The sequence below is a fragment of the Lethenteron reissneri genome, chromosome 65 (genome assembly GCF_015708825.2).
Source record: "Lethenteron reissneri isolate LAM-NWPU_2019-01 chromosome 65, ASM1570882v1, whole genome shotgun sequence".
NCBI lineage: Eukaryota > Metazoa > Chordata > Hyperoartia > Petromyzontiformes > Petromyzontidae > Lethenteron > Lethenteron reissneri.
Genome location: NC_083843.1, coordinates 88,118 through 103,470, shown reverse-complemented (window position 1 = coordinate 103,470; position 15,353 = coordinate 88,118). Strand labels below are relative to the sequence as shown.

The 15,353-nt window shown below is 54.7% G+C and overlaps 1 protein-coding gene across 1 annotated transcript in view; it reads left to right on the top strand.

Moving 5' to 3' along the window:
• Positions 1 to 15,353, top strand: part of LOC133359430 (uncharacterized) — a 99,474-nt gene that overhangs the window by 57,350 nt on the left and 26,771 nt on the right. The window contains exons 7-8 of the mRNA XM_061577843.1: positions 116 to 231; positions 7,486 to 7,716. Of these exons, the coding sequence (XP_061433827.1) occupies positions 116 to 231; positions 7,486 to 7,716 (347 nt within the window). The remainder of the gene's footprint in view (positions 1 to 115; positions 232 to 7,485; positions 7,717 to 15,353) is intronic.

Here is a 15,353-nt window from a genome sequence, read left to right as displayed (position 1 = left end):
CCGTGCTGTGTAGAGAGACATGGACCCTCATTAGACTCTGTGTGTATCACGCTGTGTGTGTAGAGAGACAGGGACCCTCATTAGACTATGTGTGTGTCCTGTGCTGTGAGTGCAGGAGGAGCTCAGTCTCCCAGGAGACTCAGGATGACCCAGCCCCCGTCTCCCATGGTCTGAACCTCACAAAAGTCATCTTAGTGGGCGGCGTCCAAACTAAACTTCTGTCTTTTCTCGGTACGTTCCTCTGCCACGACGATCTTCGTTAGACTCCATTACAGACTCCAAAATGCCGACAAATCCTACCCATTTGGAGGGCGTCCTCTATTTTACCCAGGTTGAGTGCATTAATGCAGGGTAACCAGTTGGCAAGGGAGACCTGCGTCTATTCAGATCATGAAACGGGAACCGAGGTGCTGGGTGAAAGATCGCTAACAACACGAAGGGTCTCACTCATCAAGAGTTGGAAACAACAACAGCAACGTGACAGTGCGTTTCTTGAGAGCAAAAGGGCAACTTTGTAAGCTATGGATGAAGCATGTTCCAGTCCCGTCACGCTCATTCAGACATTGACCATCATGCGTTGGTGCAGTGGGTTCACGGTTGGTTGACGAAAGTGGCTGCTAGGTGAGAATTAAGATGAACATGAACCGAATGATAAGTTACTTATTGCTCTTAGGGCACTCACTGCAGGAAAATTGAGATTAAACTGTTAACATAAAACGAAGTGCAGGATGGATATTGCAACTGTTTCATCATCGAAAAGGCAGCATTCATAACCCAGGACTTAAAAAGTACAAGGGAATGTAAAAGATTGACTGGGTCTCATAGTTTCAGTACAAGATCCTCATTTACAGCCCTTTGTCAATCCATCTCTGGATGAAGGCCTCCAAATAGTGTCGAATATGGAGGTTGCTTGACCATACTTCACCACGGTGGCCACTGTGTGTCTGTGTTTTTGTTAATGGGTAGGACAAGGACCAGTTCTAATCGCTCGGCCCAGTTGTTAGCCACAACCAGTAATCAAACTGATGTCGCTTGGTTCACAGCGACACGAGTGAACAACAACAACTGCTGGTTCACCCACTGCTCCAGCACGAGATTACTCTCACTCAAGTGACAGCTGATTGGATCGCTGCAGCGAGATTCTTGACACATAGCAATCACCGTGCATCACTACACGAAGTTCAGAGAGCCGGACTAAGGCAGCTTTCGGATTCTAAGAGTGCAATCACAACGGATGATGCAATCGCGGTCAAAATACATCCCAGACTAAACACTCACACTCTCGCTACCTTACCCACACACCCTTGCTACCTCACCCACACACCCACTCACACTCTTATCACCCCACTCACTCATCTTCCCACTCACCCACCTACTCACCCACCCACTCACCATCTCACTCCCTCACTCACCCGCTCACCCACCCACTCACACTCTTACTCTGCCACCTCCCTCTCTCACACTCTTATTACCTCACTCACCCACCCACTCACCACACTGCAGGCCACCTTACTTCTCTTTCTGCATCTTCCCTCGCTCCCATCCACTTGGGAGACCTCTCATCTCTGCTCCCAAGATGCTACACGAACCACGCCTAAGTCAACAAATGTATTCATTCTAATTTATTGCAACCTTGTTTTGTGCTGTTTGTTGCTGCAAGCTCGGCGTTTTGTGTCCAGAATCCTCGATTTGAAAATGAAAGGATGCCCAAAGCTCAGAGAGCCACACATCATTGCCAACAAGGTTTTTGCCACCAAGTACTAAGTCATGTTTTGCAGAGGGGTCAAATACTTATTTCCCTCATTAAAATGCAAATCAATTGAACATTTTTGACTTGCGTTTTTCTGAATTTTGATGTTGTTATTCTGTCTCTCACTGTTCAAATAAACCTACCATTAAAATTATAGACTGATCATTTCTTTGTCAGGGGGCAAACGTACAAAATCAGCAGGTGATCAAATACTTTTTTCCCTTACTGTAGTTGTGAGGAGTTAAGCACTGTAGGGCTATGACATTAAGAGTACACGTATAGAGACACAAATAGAGGTCACTGCGTTGTTGCGGTGGACACGGTTTTTGGGGTGCCGCTGAGCACCGGGAGCCTCCATTGGAGGTTTGAGGGACACGTGACTGGGAGCGGGGAGCTCCGGTCTTGATATAGCAGGGGGCGTGGCCAAGGCCGTAGCGAGGCCGCTGCCAAGGAAGTAAAGGGGGGTGCTGAGGGGATTCGGGGCTCGTTTGTGGGGATCAACTGAAAGGTCGTCGCTCTTCGCTCCTCGTTTGTCGTGTAGTCTTGACTGGGATTCGTGGGTCAGGCAGCATGTGTGCTGCTGACTCGTTCGTTTAGTTTAACTCACACACACATAGCGACAGATAGCCACACCTATCTAGAGGACTCAGAGTATTCATAGTTTGTTTATTAAACATGTTACCTCCAACTTATAGTGTGTGCGCCCCCGTGTATGTTACACACTACACAGGCATCAGAAGTGATTGTTAGTTACATGTAGCTAGGTAGCGATTATATATGCTGACTAGGCAAAAAGCTCTCACCCAGTCACCTTCGGATGAAGAGACGGATGACGGGGTGACGCCACGGATGGCCCCGGGTGCTGAAACCCTGGTGATGAAGGGCGGGGAGATCCTGGCGCCAGCGCAGCAGTGGGAACAAGCGTTTGGTTTGCCGCCACTGCCAGGGAGGGAGTGCTGCTCCAGGAAGGATTGTCTCGGCAACCTCCAAGCTGCTGCCGCAGCTTTGGCTGCTGTGTTACAGCAGTAGGACGCCGACGCAGTGTTAACGCTGCACCCGCAGAGACATCCCTCGCCTTTTCCGGCATGCAGGAATCAGCAAAGGCTTACGCCGGGCGGGAGCCCACCAAAACCCAAGCTGCGCTTGAAGCATATCCCGCCAAAATCGACCACCCGCCAACAGCGCTGCGAGCCGACTGCGGTCTGTGAAGGCACCTTCCCTTTGTTCGCGAGTTTGCCGCTGCTGGTGGTGACTGGGACGCTTTCCACCATGGTTTATCCACCACCTGCACGCTGGCAGGGTGGATGGAGAAGGCGCTGTTGGTGCTCCCTACGGCGCTCGACGACGACGCGCTGGCGGCGTTCGACGCTATTCCCGACGGCGACAAAGCGACACTCGCTCAAGCGCTCGCGCAAATGGGGGCGATTTTCACCGCACCGTCATCAAGGTGCCACAGGTTTGCTACACGCGGGCGAGGAAAGGCCGAGATGCCCCTTGCCTATCGCATAGCACTCCTAGCTTTGGCAAAGTTGGCGTTTCCCAGGATGGACCAAGTCGGCCGGGATTCACTCATCCTCGAGAAAATGCTGCTGCTGGCCCAAGACCTCCAGGTCGATTTGCCAGTTACAGAAGACAACGACGTGACTTTCTTTCCAGTTGCGAGGTGCCTCGAGGCACATTTTAACACCTGTCAGCGTGCCGGCATGGTCGCAAGCATGGGTCCAGCCAAAAAGGAGGGAGCACCCACAAGAAATTGGCTTCTACAAACCGCCTTTTCCCGTCCAACGGCGCATCTGGAAAGGGTCGGCAGAGCACCACCAGGGCATATGAGATCGGCCACGGGGGGCTTCCCCTCGCCTGAGGGACGGCCCGGTCATGTATTTTAAGTGTGGGCTGCCGGGTCATGTGTCCATGGGGTACCGTGCTCGACGTGGAGGGCCTTCAATGATGACGCCGCCTGCTGATTGTTGTCCCTTTGCTCCGCTGGGCCCTCAGGCGAATATACGGCACACCCCACACACAGCCCCTTGTCTCACCTCAGTCATCTGTTTTAACGTCGCGAGTCACGGATTTGCGATGGGATGCATTGTCTTCCGATTGAGAGTTTGTGCGTGACGGTTGGCCTCGGAACCCCGTGCAAGTGACGGCCCTGCCACGCCGTATTGTTGCAGCTGCGGCGGATTCATCTGCGGTTGTGGGGACTGTCGAAGGTGTCGAGGTGCGGGTCCTTGTTGACATTGGTGCGTCAACGACCATCATTTCGGAAATGTTTTTTGAGTGCTTGCCGCCAAAATCGCGTGCCATTTTTCCCATTTCAATTCCCTGCTTGGCCGCGTAGGGGACATCCGGTTGACGGGTCCGGTACTCATTTCTAAATCTTTAGCCGTATGCTGTCTGTTAGGGACCGATTTCCTAAGTAAAATGCCGCTCAAAATCCTGGTGGATAAGGGCTGCATTGAGTTACCGTCGGGCCACCGAATGGCATTTTTATCATCACCGACTTTGTTTCACACAGCAAATGTTTCGGTCCCTCCAAAGGCAAAGAAAACGGTGAAAATTCCCCCAGTGTACAGATGCGGTTCCTTTGCATCTAAAGGAAGAATCTCGATCACCACACGGTTTCACATGCTGGTTCCCTCCACCAAGGCAGTTTGCGCTCAACATTTAGTCTGCTTGCAGACATTGGTAGCAAGCGATCGACAACCTTTCATCCAGGTTTTGAACGTCAGTCCGGGTGTGTCAGCGATTTAAGAGAGCACTGTCTTGGCTCATGCGTCAGCCGCACGTTGCGAGGAAAAAAACGGCAGGAACATGGATGTTGCAGCGGCTGTGGGGCAGGGTGAGGACAGTGACGAGGCATGGTTAGATACTCTATGTTCCATGAGCAAATATTTGTCAACGGCACAGAAGCTTGATCTGTGTGCGCTCTTAACGGAATTCTCCGATGTCTTTAGCAGTTCCAAATTCGATATTGGCTGCACGCCTCTCTCCCGTATCAATGTGGTGCACCCCCACATTAATACGGGAGATTCTGCTCCTATTCGTCTAAATCCTTGTCACCTAAGTCCCAAAGAGAACGACCATGTGCACCACGCGGTTGACGAGATGGTGGCTGCCGACATTATCTCTCCTTCCAACAGCCCTTGGGGGGTGCCCATCATTCTTGTTAAAAAGCAGGATGGCAGTTTGAGGTTCTGCGTGGATTTCCGCAGACTCAACAATGTCTGCGTGGCAGATGTGTACCCGCTGCCACGGATGGACGACTCGTTGGACGCTTTGTCGGGGGTGCGGTTCTTCTTCACGCTTGATTTCCTGTCAGGATTTTGGCAGTTGCCTTTAGATGACAGCTCTAGGCCAAAAACTGCATTCCATACGCCCCCGGGGCCCTTTTAAGTTCAACTGGCTTCCGATGGGACTTCACTCAGCTCTGGCCACATTCCAACGGCTGATGGAGCTGGTATTAGCAGGCCTACAATGGGACACGTGCTTGATTCACCATGACGACGTCATTGTATTCGGATGTAAGTTCGAGGAGCACCTACAGAGATTAAGGGCTGTTTTCCTCAAAATGCGGGCTGCTAAATTGAAGTTTAAGCCGCAGAAGTGATACCTGTTGCAAAGATCGGTCAAGTACTTAGGCCACATCGTCAGCGAATCTGGGATATCAACGGACCCTGACAAAATTGCGCGCATGCGCACATGGCCAACCCCCAAGTCGTTGTGTGAAGTATGTAGTTTTATCTGGTTCGCCTCTTATCAATGTTTCGTCCCCGGGTTCGCTACGATTGCAAAACCACTCCACGTCCTCACGGCCAAGGTACAGAAATTTCGGTGGGGGGAGGAGGAGGAGGCTGCATTTGCCACGCTGCGTGACAGCCTGGTCAACCCGCCTCCCCTTCGGTAACCCGATTTTTCTTTGCCCTTCATCCTTGATACAGACGCTAGCAACACGGGTTTAAATGCCGTTTTATCACAGGTTGTGGATGGAGTAGAGCGCGTGGTTGCATACGGGAGAAGAGTGCTGTCCCCGGCGGAGCAATGCTGCTGCATTACACATCCAGAGTTGCTGGCGATAGTTTCTTTCATCCGGCAGTACCGGCCGTACCTCTACGGACGCAAGTTCGAGGTGCGCTCGGATGACGCGGCTCTGCAGTACGCGCTGCATGCTGAGCAGTCGTCCGGCCAGCTGTCCCGTTGACTTGAGGTCCTTTAGGACTATGCATTAGTAGTTTCTTATAGAAAGGGCGTCGGCTACACGAATGCTGACACATTGTCACATTTACCACCTAGAGACAAGAGTGCGTGCATTTCGGGCGCGGGACAGTGCAGGCTCGCCGATTCAGCTCCGCCACGTAGTTGTCACTGCAACCGATATCGCGCACACAGATGCAGCTGACATGCGTGACCACACGCTCGGTATAACCAACACCGAGTGGGGGCGACTCCATGTGGCGGACGCCTCCTTGCTCACTATTAGATGCCGTGTTTGTGACTCCGTGGAGTGAAAGAGCCGACAAGTGTTATCCATGGTAATCCTGCGAGGGGGCCTCCTGATGCGATGGGATGCAGAATTACGAAAATACGTGTTCGTTCCCACCATTCTGCGGGGCAAGTTGATTTGAGCAACACACAAATGCGTTATGTATTTGGGGGTCAAAAGGACCCTGTCCACCCTTCACCTAAACGTTTTCTGGCCCGGCATGACTGCTGACGTTCAGAATGTGCTGAGAGGGAACACTGAATGCGTCTGCCAAAAACCTCCACCAAAAATGGCGTGCCCGCCTCTCCAATTGATTTGTGTATCCTGTGTAAATGAGCTTGATGTGCTCGATATGCTTGTTCCATTACCCACCACCCCACGGGTAAACAAGTATTTTCTGGTGGGTGTAGAGTACTTTTCTTGGTGGCCAATGGCCTGGCTGGTGCCGGACCAGTGGGCTGCGACGCCTTTCTCCACGGGTATGTTCTGGATAAGGGAGCCCTGGGACTCCTTCTCACGGATCAGGGCAATAATTTTTCATCTCAGCTGCAAAAGGAGGTGTGTGACAAGCTGGGCACCAAAAAGATCTGCACTTCGCCTTATCACCCGCAGACTGACAGCATGGTGGAGCACCTACACAGGACCCTGACATCCATGCTATGCCAGCGGGTCAATGTGGAACAAACCGACTGGGACCTGCATGTCCCAGGTATTCTTGTCGCTTATTGATTAGCCCCTCATGCGTCCACCGTTTTTTCTAATGTAAGGGAAGGAGCACAATCTGCCTATTGATGTCCAGCTGAATCCGGATCTGGCTCGTAAGAAAATGCCTGACCGTGTACACTTTACCCTCCAGTGCTTGTCAGAGGCTAGGGAGGCCTCCTGAGGTAATTCGGTTTTAAAACAAGCTGCTACAAGCGGTGGGTGGGGATCCGGGAAACTGGGACCAAATGGGTAGTCGAGGATAGGGTGTGGCTTTACTGCCCCCAGGTCCCCGTGGGGACGTCCCCTAACCTATATAAACCTTGGCGAGGCCCCGTGGAAATCGTTGAGGTAAAGAGCCCGCAAAGCGTCCACATCCAATTCAGTCGCAGGTGCTGGTTCGTGCATGCGTCGCGTCTTAAACCGTTTTGTCCGCTTTATGGTGTTCCTTCATCTCCATTCCCTGGGGTCTGTGTGTTGGGTGCGCCCGACGAGCTGGGGCATGCATCAATGGATACGATGCCTCAGGGGTGCTCTGTCTCTTCACCTACAGGGCAGCAGCACCTGAGGTCTGCGGAGCAGCCGGCTACACCTCCGGTTTCGGTTCCAATTGGGGAAGGACATCCATCGTCCGGCCCTTCTTCTCCGGTCAGACAGCCTTCTCCTTCTCTGCTTCGGGAGGGGCCGTGCTCCTCAGGCCAGCTTTGTCCCGCTCCGGAACCTCCTGCGGAGGCCTCCCCCAACCCGTCTGGGGGCCCGGCGACAAAGACACGCTCAAATCCTGGTCAGTTCCGATGATTCTCGCCTGCACGCCAAGATTTCCGCACACAATTGGGTTTCTGCCTCACTCGCGAGCCAGAGGGGCCGTTGCTTGAACCAGACCCGTCCTGTGCTCATGTGGGGGAGGCATACGTCCAGCTGTGGGATTTTGCTGGCTGCCGGGAGGGCAGATCCACCCTTGTGAATACCCGTCCTCGCTTCTTAGTTTTCCCTCGCGGATTTTGTTATAATGTTGGGGTGTTTTCCCCGCTCGCGGTGTTCATTGTTCTTGTTAACGGTTAATTGTTCTAGTTTTAAATTGCGGGCCACGCCTTGCAAATTGTGATTTAACAGTCAGCCAGATTGGCTGTGGGAAATTTTGAGGAGAATGTTCTGCTTTCTCCTTCAGAATTTTGGGGTTTCCCAGCCAGGTCGGCTAAATTGTTATAGAGGGGCGGAGGTGGGGTAGTGTAGAAGCAAAAATAGAGGTCACTGCGTTGTTGCACCAGCCACGGCTTCTGGAGTTCCGCTGAGTGCCGGGAGTCTCCATTGGAGGTGTGATGGACACGTGATCGGGAATGGGAAGCTCCGGTCTTGATACAGCAGGGGGCGTGGCCGAGGGCGTAGTGAGGCCGAGGGCATAGCGAGGCCGCAGCCAAGGATATAAAGTGGGAGCGCCAAAGGGATTTGGGGCTCGTTTGTGGGGATCAACTGAAAGGTCTTCGCTCTTCGCTCCTCGTTTGTCGTGTAGTCTTGACTGGGATTCGTGGGTCAGGCAGCATGTATGCTGCTGACCCGTTCATTTAGTTTAACTCACACGCACATAGCGACAGATAGCCACACCTATCTAGAGGACTCAGAGTGTTCATAGTTTGTTTATCAAACGTGTTTCCTCCAACTTATAGTGTGTCCGCCTCCGTGTATGTTACACACTACACACGTGGTCTAGACCGAGTGTACTCATACACACAGATGATAATGTATATGCTCCAGTTCAAGCGCTGCTGTTACACAATGGTGGCTAGGTAGATGTTACCTACTTCGCATGTTATACAGAAGGCCGTGGGTTTGATCCCCATCCCGATGCCTGTACATGTGGAGTTTGCATGTCTCTCTCCTTGTGGTCGCATGGATTTTTCTTCTGGTCCTCCGGTTTTTTCCATACACATTTAGAAATCTGCGTTTAGGGTATTTGGCTGCTATACAGTTCCACGTGAAAAGCCACTTCGATGAGCAATCAGCACGTGTGGCCAGGTTTTTACTGTAAAAGAGCTACGTAGCACAGTGCACCTACCGCTATGTTACCACTCACCACACCCACCTACTCTTACTACCCCACTCACTCACCTACTCACTCATCCACTCATTCACCCACTCACTCACCTACGTACACCCCCACTCACCCACTTACTCGCCAACTCATTCACCTACCTAAACCTCCATTTATTCACCCACTCACTCACCTACTCACTAGTTTATATTTCAACAGTTAATATACATGTAATAAAGGACTCTTGCACCATGTCTGTCTCCGTTGTCCTTTATTCGGTTCGTACAACCTTGCCCGCACGGCGTCCTCGCTCAGTGTCTCCTCTGCCTCCCGCTTGGCAGCCACACTGCTGCCGTTGCTCCTGCAGCCCAGTCGCTGCTCCACCATAAAGTCCCACTGCCGCTCGTTATGCAGCCTCACTGCTGCCCGCTATGCAGCCCCACTGCTGCCCGATATGCAGCCCCGCTGCTGGTCCTCTGTCGCCTCTGTGCCCGGACACCGCTGGCCGACGGTGCCGAGTCTCCAGCTCGTGGCGGTCGCGCCACTTTCCTCCTCCTGCCCCGCGTGGCCTTCCCCTGTTTTTACTCTGACTCTATCTTCGAACCCTTCCGGTTCCTGTCCCTAAATCCTCTCCCCCACGTGACCCTAACTCCTCCCACTTGTTACGTCACATCCAGCGAGCCCATTTACGCTCGCATTACACCACCCTCCCCCGTAGAGAAAATTCCAGCCGTCCTCGGCTGAAACAGAAAAAGTAATGCGAGCGACCTCCAACCATCAGCAATGACCGGACAACGGAGAATATAACAATACTAACAATAACAACAACAACAAGAACAACAACAATCAACAAAAAGAAAGAGATTTTGAACGCGTGCGGGTCGCCGGCCCGTCCCGGACGAGCGGCGGCCCCCCTGCAGACCGAGAACGCGACGTGGTTTTAGGAGCGACGGGATTAAAACCGCCCGTCGCTATTGGAGGCCCGTCAACGCCAAGGTCCGTTTCCCTGAGAGACCCGAGTCCGGGGTGTCCCGCAACCGTGTCTGTGGTGGGGTTGGAGGGGCGGTGGGGCCAGGTGTCCCCGCAGCCGTGGTAGCCCCACCCAGAGCAGGGTTCGCTGCCTCCGCCAGTGTCACGGCCGGTTCGTCTGTAGAAGGCACGACAGGCGCGCTTGCAGGGTCAACAGGCATAGGCAGAGGTGCGTCGGCAGCAACAGACACCGGCAAGGCAACATCAGGAGATGACGCATCCATCCGCGGGGCCACGTAGGGTTTCAACCGAGACGTATGGACGAACCAGCACCGAGATCTGAACCGAACGCGCGCGGACTGCGGGTTAGGAACCTCAATAAGCGTAACCGGCCCCTGCCATGGTTTATGCAGCTTAGGGGAGGTTCCTGGCCGCACCTGCGGACAATGCAACCAGGCCATGTCCCCCACCTTCCAGGGGCATTTCCCCTTCGAGCGTCGAGCGCAACGTTCGTTCCGGGCCTGGGTCTTGGCAGTAGCCAATCAGGCCCACTCCCGCGCCTCGGCGACGCGGCGAACAGCGTCTTGAATGTAGTCGGGGAGAGGCTTACTAGGGCCTCTCGCTCCCGTTCCCAGCTATACGTCCATTGGCGGCACAGAGAAAAAACGGAGAATACCCTGTGGATGCGTGAGGCGTCATCCGGTATGCCGAGAGTACCCCAGGGATATGCAAATCCCAATCAGCTTGCTTCTCGTTAACCGTGTGACATAGCATGGCTGACAGCATCCGATTTAGCTGTTCCACCATGCCATCCGTCTGCGGGTGGTAGGGAGATGTACGGATCTTCTTAGTTCCCAGAGCAGCGCACACCTCGCCCAACAATTTAGAAGAAAAATTTCGGCCCTGATCCGTGAGCAACCTCTCCGGCGCCCCTTTGTCCATCACATATCCAAATAGAAAGGCGTCCGTAATGGACGCCGCCGACTGGTCGGGTAAGGGCCAGGCCATCGGCCAGCGGGAGAGATACTCCACTCCAACTAGCAAGAATTTATTGCCTCTAGCGGATGGTTGGAAGGGTCCCAGAATATCCAACGCCACCAACTCGTTAATCCGAGACACCTATATAGACTGCACAGGCGGCACATATGGGTGTTTGGGCGGCTTTCGCCGGGCACACTCGGGACACGCGCGAATGTGTCCGACGACATCCGTCGTCATGCCGTGCCAGAAGTAGTCTCGCTGCAACGTCAACAAGGTTTTCTGCACCCCCAGATGAAATAGAGTGTCGCAGTGCAGAGTCCTAATCAATTCGTACCGTAACGATGACGGTACAACCAGACGCCAGCGATCGTGTAACCCCTTCCTCCACATCAGCAGTCCGTCACGGAGAGCGGCCCCCGGCGTCCCTCCGGAAAGCAGTCCCCCCCCTCCTTTCGCAGCCCGACTCCGCAAAGCCCCCAACGAGTCGTCAAGCATTTGTTCGCGAATCCACACCGGCCGCGGCAGGTTCAGAACCCCATCGGCCGGTCCTGGGCACACTGGAGCCTCAGGCACCTCCACCGCTGACACAATAGGCCGAGGGGGTTGCTGAGCCGGCGTACACCTATGCGTACCCAACGCGCAAGCGCAAGGGGACCCTTGAGGCAATCTGGAGAGCGCGTCCGCATTCGCGTGCCGTGACCCCTTCCGATGTTGAATTTGGAAAGAAAACTCCTGCAGGGTTTCCAACCATCGTGCCAGTTGGCCAGATGGTTGGTCAACCTTCAGAGCATATTGTAAAGCCGCATGATCCGTGCGCACAATAAACGAACGGCCGTAAAGATACTTCCGATATTGGCGGAGAAAATAGACAATAGCCAAAAGTTCGCGGCGAGTAACGCAGTAGCGGGTTTCTGCGGGGGACAAGATGCGGCTACCGTAAGCTACCACGCATTCTACACCGCCCTTGGACTGTGACAGAATGGCCCCGATCCCAGTGTCACTCGCGTCCATGTCCAAAATGAAAGGGCGATCGAAATCGGGATAGTCTAATGTTGGCGCCGTCGCCAAACGATCGCGTAGGCCCTTAGACGCCGCTTCCTCTGGCGGTCCCCAACTGAACCTCCGTCCTTTACCCATAAGGAGGTGCAGAGGCCTAGCGATCGTCGCAAAATTGGGAACGAACCTGCGGTAATACGAAGCAAACCCAAGGAAACGACGCACAACCCCCACCATGGCCGGGGTTGGCCAGTTGCGGACGCACGCCGTCTTCTCCGGGTCCGTGGCAACCCCTTCGGCACTGACTATGTGTCCCAAATAGCGCAATAGGTGACATTTCTTTGGTTTAAATTTTAGATTGGCGGAGCGCATCCTAGCGAACACCGCCTCCAGTCTCTGTAGATGTTCGTAAAATGTGCGGCTAAAGACGATGATGTCGTCTAAATATATCAGACATGTCTCTCACTGCAACCCCGTTAATACCAGCTCCATCAACCTTTGAAATGTGGCAGGGGCAGCATTTAACCCCATCGGAAGACAATTGAATTGAAATACGCCCTGCGGCATACGGAAAGCAGTCTTTTCCCTCGAGGGCTCATCCAGGGGAAGTTGCCAGAATCCCGAAGAGAGATCCAGCGTTGAAAAGAACTTCGCACCCGACAAGGCATCGAAGGAATCATCCATACGCGGCAGGGGGTACGCATCCGCCACGGACACCTTGTTTAATTTGCGGAAGTTGACGCAAAATCGCAGATTGCCGTTTTTCTTTTTCACCAGGACTACCAGCGCGCCCCATGGGCTGTTAGACGGGGATATAATGTCTGCCGCCAGCATGTCCTCCACTGCTCCACGAACATGGTCCCGCTCCGCCAGGCTCAACCGATGCGAATTCAACCGAATCGGAGCAGCGTCCCCCGTTTCAATGTGGTGGGAAAGCAGGGAGGTGCGTCCCAAGTCAAAATAATCCAAGCTAAACACATCGGAATAACTCAGCAACAGCGCGCGAAGCGCGGATCGCTGTTCCCTGGTCAGGGATGAATTCTCCCCGCACAACTCGGCAACCCATCGATCATCTTGGGCCGTAGGGTCCGAAACTCCCCCTACCACGTCCCGGCGGCACCGGTCGTCATGGGCCGTGAACGCTGTCGTGGCATGAGCCACAACCGTTCCGGCCTGCACGCAAACATTCTCCGCACTCCCATTTAGCACTTGCAAAAACGGCGGCTGCCCCGGCCAGACAATGGTTTGCGCCCCAACCAACGACGACCCGCCCGTTATGGTTGCGGACGTTGATAACAAAACCCCAGGCGCTCCCTCTAGACCAGGCACCGGTTTCCGATATCGCAAAGGGATAAGCATCTGCGAACCAGGTGGAATGTCAACAGATACCTCGGACTGTGCCTGCACCTGGCAGACCGGAGCGGGCCCCCCCTAGGGCGACGGCAAGAATGACATTTTTCGACCCCCTGGTAGTTCAATGCAATTTTGATTAACCCTTATTTGAATGGGCATTTTAGCCAGAAAATCGGTCCCCAACAAACATGGAACCGCAAGGGACCTCGAAATCAACACAGTTCCTGAGGCCGACACCCCCCCGATGGATATATTGGCGTCCACCTGGCCCACAATGCCCATACTTCCCCCGTTCGCTGCTATGCAGGAATCATAAACCGGTCGCACCGCCCCCGGCGGGATGCCCAAAAGATGGAAAATGACATCTGAGATAATCGTCGCGGACGCACCGGAGTCTACCAAAATGCGCACGTCGACCCCTTGTATAGAACCCGGCACAGTGGACGAACCGGTAGCGGCCGCAACTACCCTCCTTGCCAATTTGCGCCACTGCGTTAACGAGCGACACAGGTCAGTCGGTGGCTTCCCGCTGTTAACGACACACGGACCGCGCGGCGATGGTGATGCATGAGGTGACAAGCCTTGCCGGGTGTCTGGTGCGCACCGACTTGCCTGTTCCGGAGGGTCCTTCCGCGGCACGTCCGCGACCGAGGCCTCCTGCTGGGGCGGTCCCGGGATACGGGCCCAACAATCCCTGGCGAAATGGCCTTTGCGGCCGCAGCGAAAACACTCGACGTCGTTGCGGCGCACAGCACTCCGTCTGTCCCGACGCTCCCGCGTCGGCGGTGCAGACCGCGGCCCCGGCCCTCCCCGGACAGGCCACTGCGCGGAGGCGGCCGTCAATCCCTGCGGACCCCCGTCGTCAGGAATGTAGACCGCCTTCTTGGGATCCCAACCCATGGCACCCCCTTCGACGATGGGCCCCCCCGTCCAAGCTGTCACCTGTTTTCAACGACGAAGGTTAAACTGGGCATCCAAACACTTAGCTGCAGCACGTGACGTCAACTTCTCATGGCCGCACACCGGCATAGGGATCCCCAAGTCTCTCGATTGTTCCAGCATTTTGCCCAATATAAGGGGTTCCAACAGGTCAGGCTACAACTCAGGGTATGCGGCCATGGCCAGTTCCAGAACGGCACCCCTGAATGCCACCGGCGACTCTTCTGGCGCCCGCTGTCGCTGAACGAATCTTCGGTGAGCGTCATCCGGAGGCTCGTACGCGTCCTCCATTTCCTCAAAGACCCCTTTCAGTGTCTTCTTCTTGTCGGCCTTGATGGAGCGGAAGAACCTGACGGACTCATCGTCGAGAAGCGTTGGCAGGACCTCCAGGGCCTCTGCGTCAGTCCATTTGGCGGAGCGTACCGCCGCCAAGAACCGGCAGGTGAACGCACTCCAGTCCCCGCCGATGGAGAATTCTTTAACTGTCGTCAAATGACGGCTGCGGGTTCTCGCTCCGCTGTCCTCTGCAGGTGGCGACTTGCGTGGCAGGTTCAAGATGGCGTCACACCGCAACGTGTCCAAGATGGCGGCTTCCCACGGTGGAGGGCGCAAGATGGCGGCTTCCCGCCGTTCTTCCCTCGCCACGCCCAAGATGGCGTCCTCGTGCCGCGTGGTGGAGAGGGCTGGCGGCGCAGGCAAGGCCCCGGTCTGTTGTTCACCCCCGGGCCTCCCTGAAGCCATCGCCGGCGTCACAAGGTCGCACAGCTGCGCCAAGTCCGTCTTCAATGCCTCCAGCTGGGCCACCACCTGGCGCCATCCTTCGTCAGCATCCACCAGCGCGGGTGGATCCACCGAAGCGGCCACATCCTGCACCCCCGGGCCGTCACTCGTCCCTGCGTCGCTCCCTCTCTCCATCGTCGGTAGCGCCACCGCTTGAGGAAGGTCGTCGTCGTCGGTAGATGTAGCAGACGATGGTGCGGGAATATTCCTTCTTCTGAGCTGTTTTGACATGCCGTTTCACTTCCGACACCAGTGTAATAAAGGACTCTTGCACCGTGTCTGTCTCCGTTGTCCTTTATTCGGTTCGTACAACCTTGCCCACACGGCGTCCTCGCTCAGTGTCTCCTCTGCCTCCCGCTTGGCAGCCACACCGC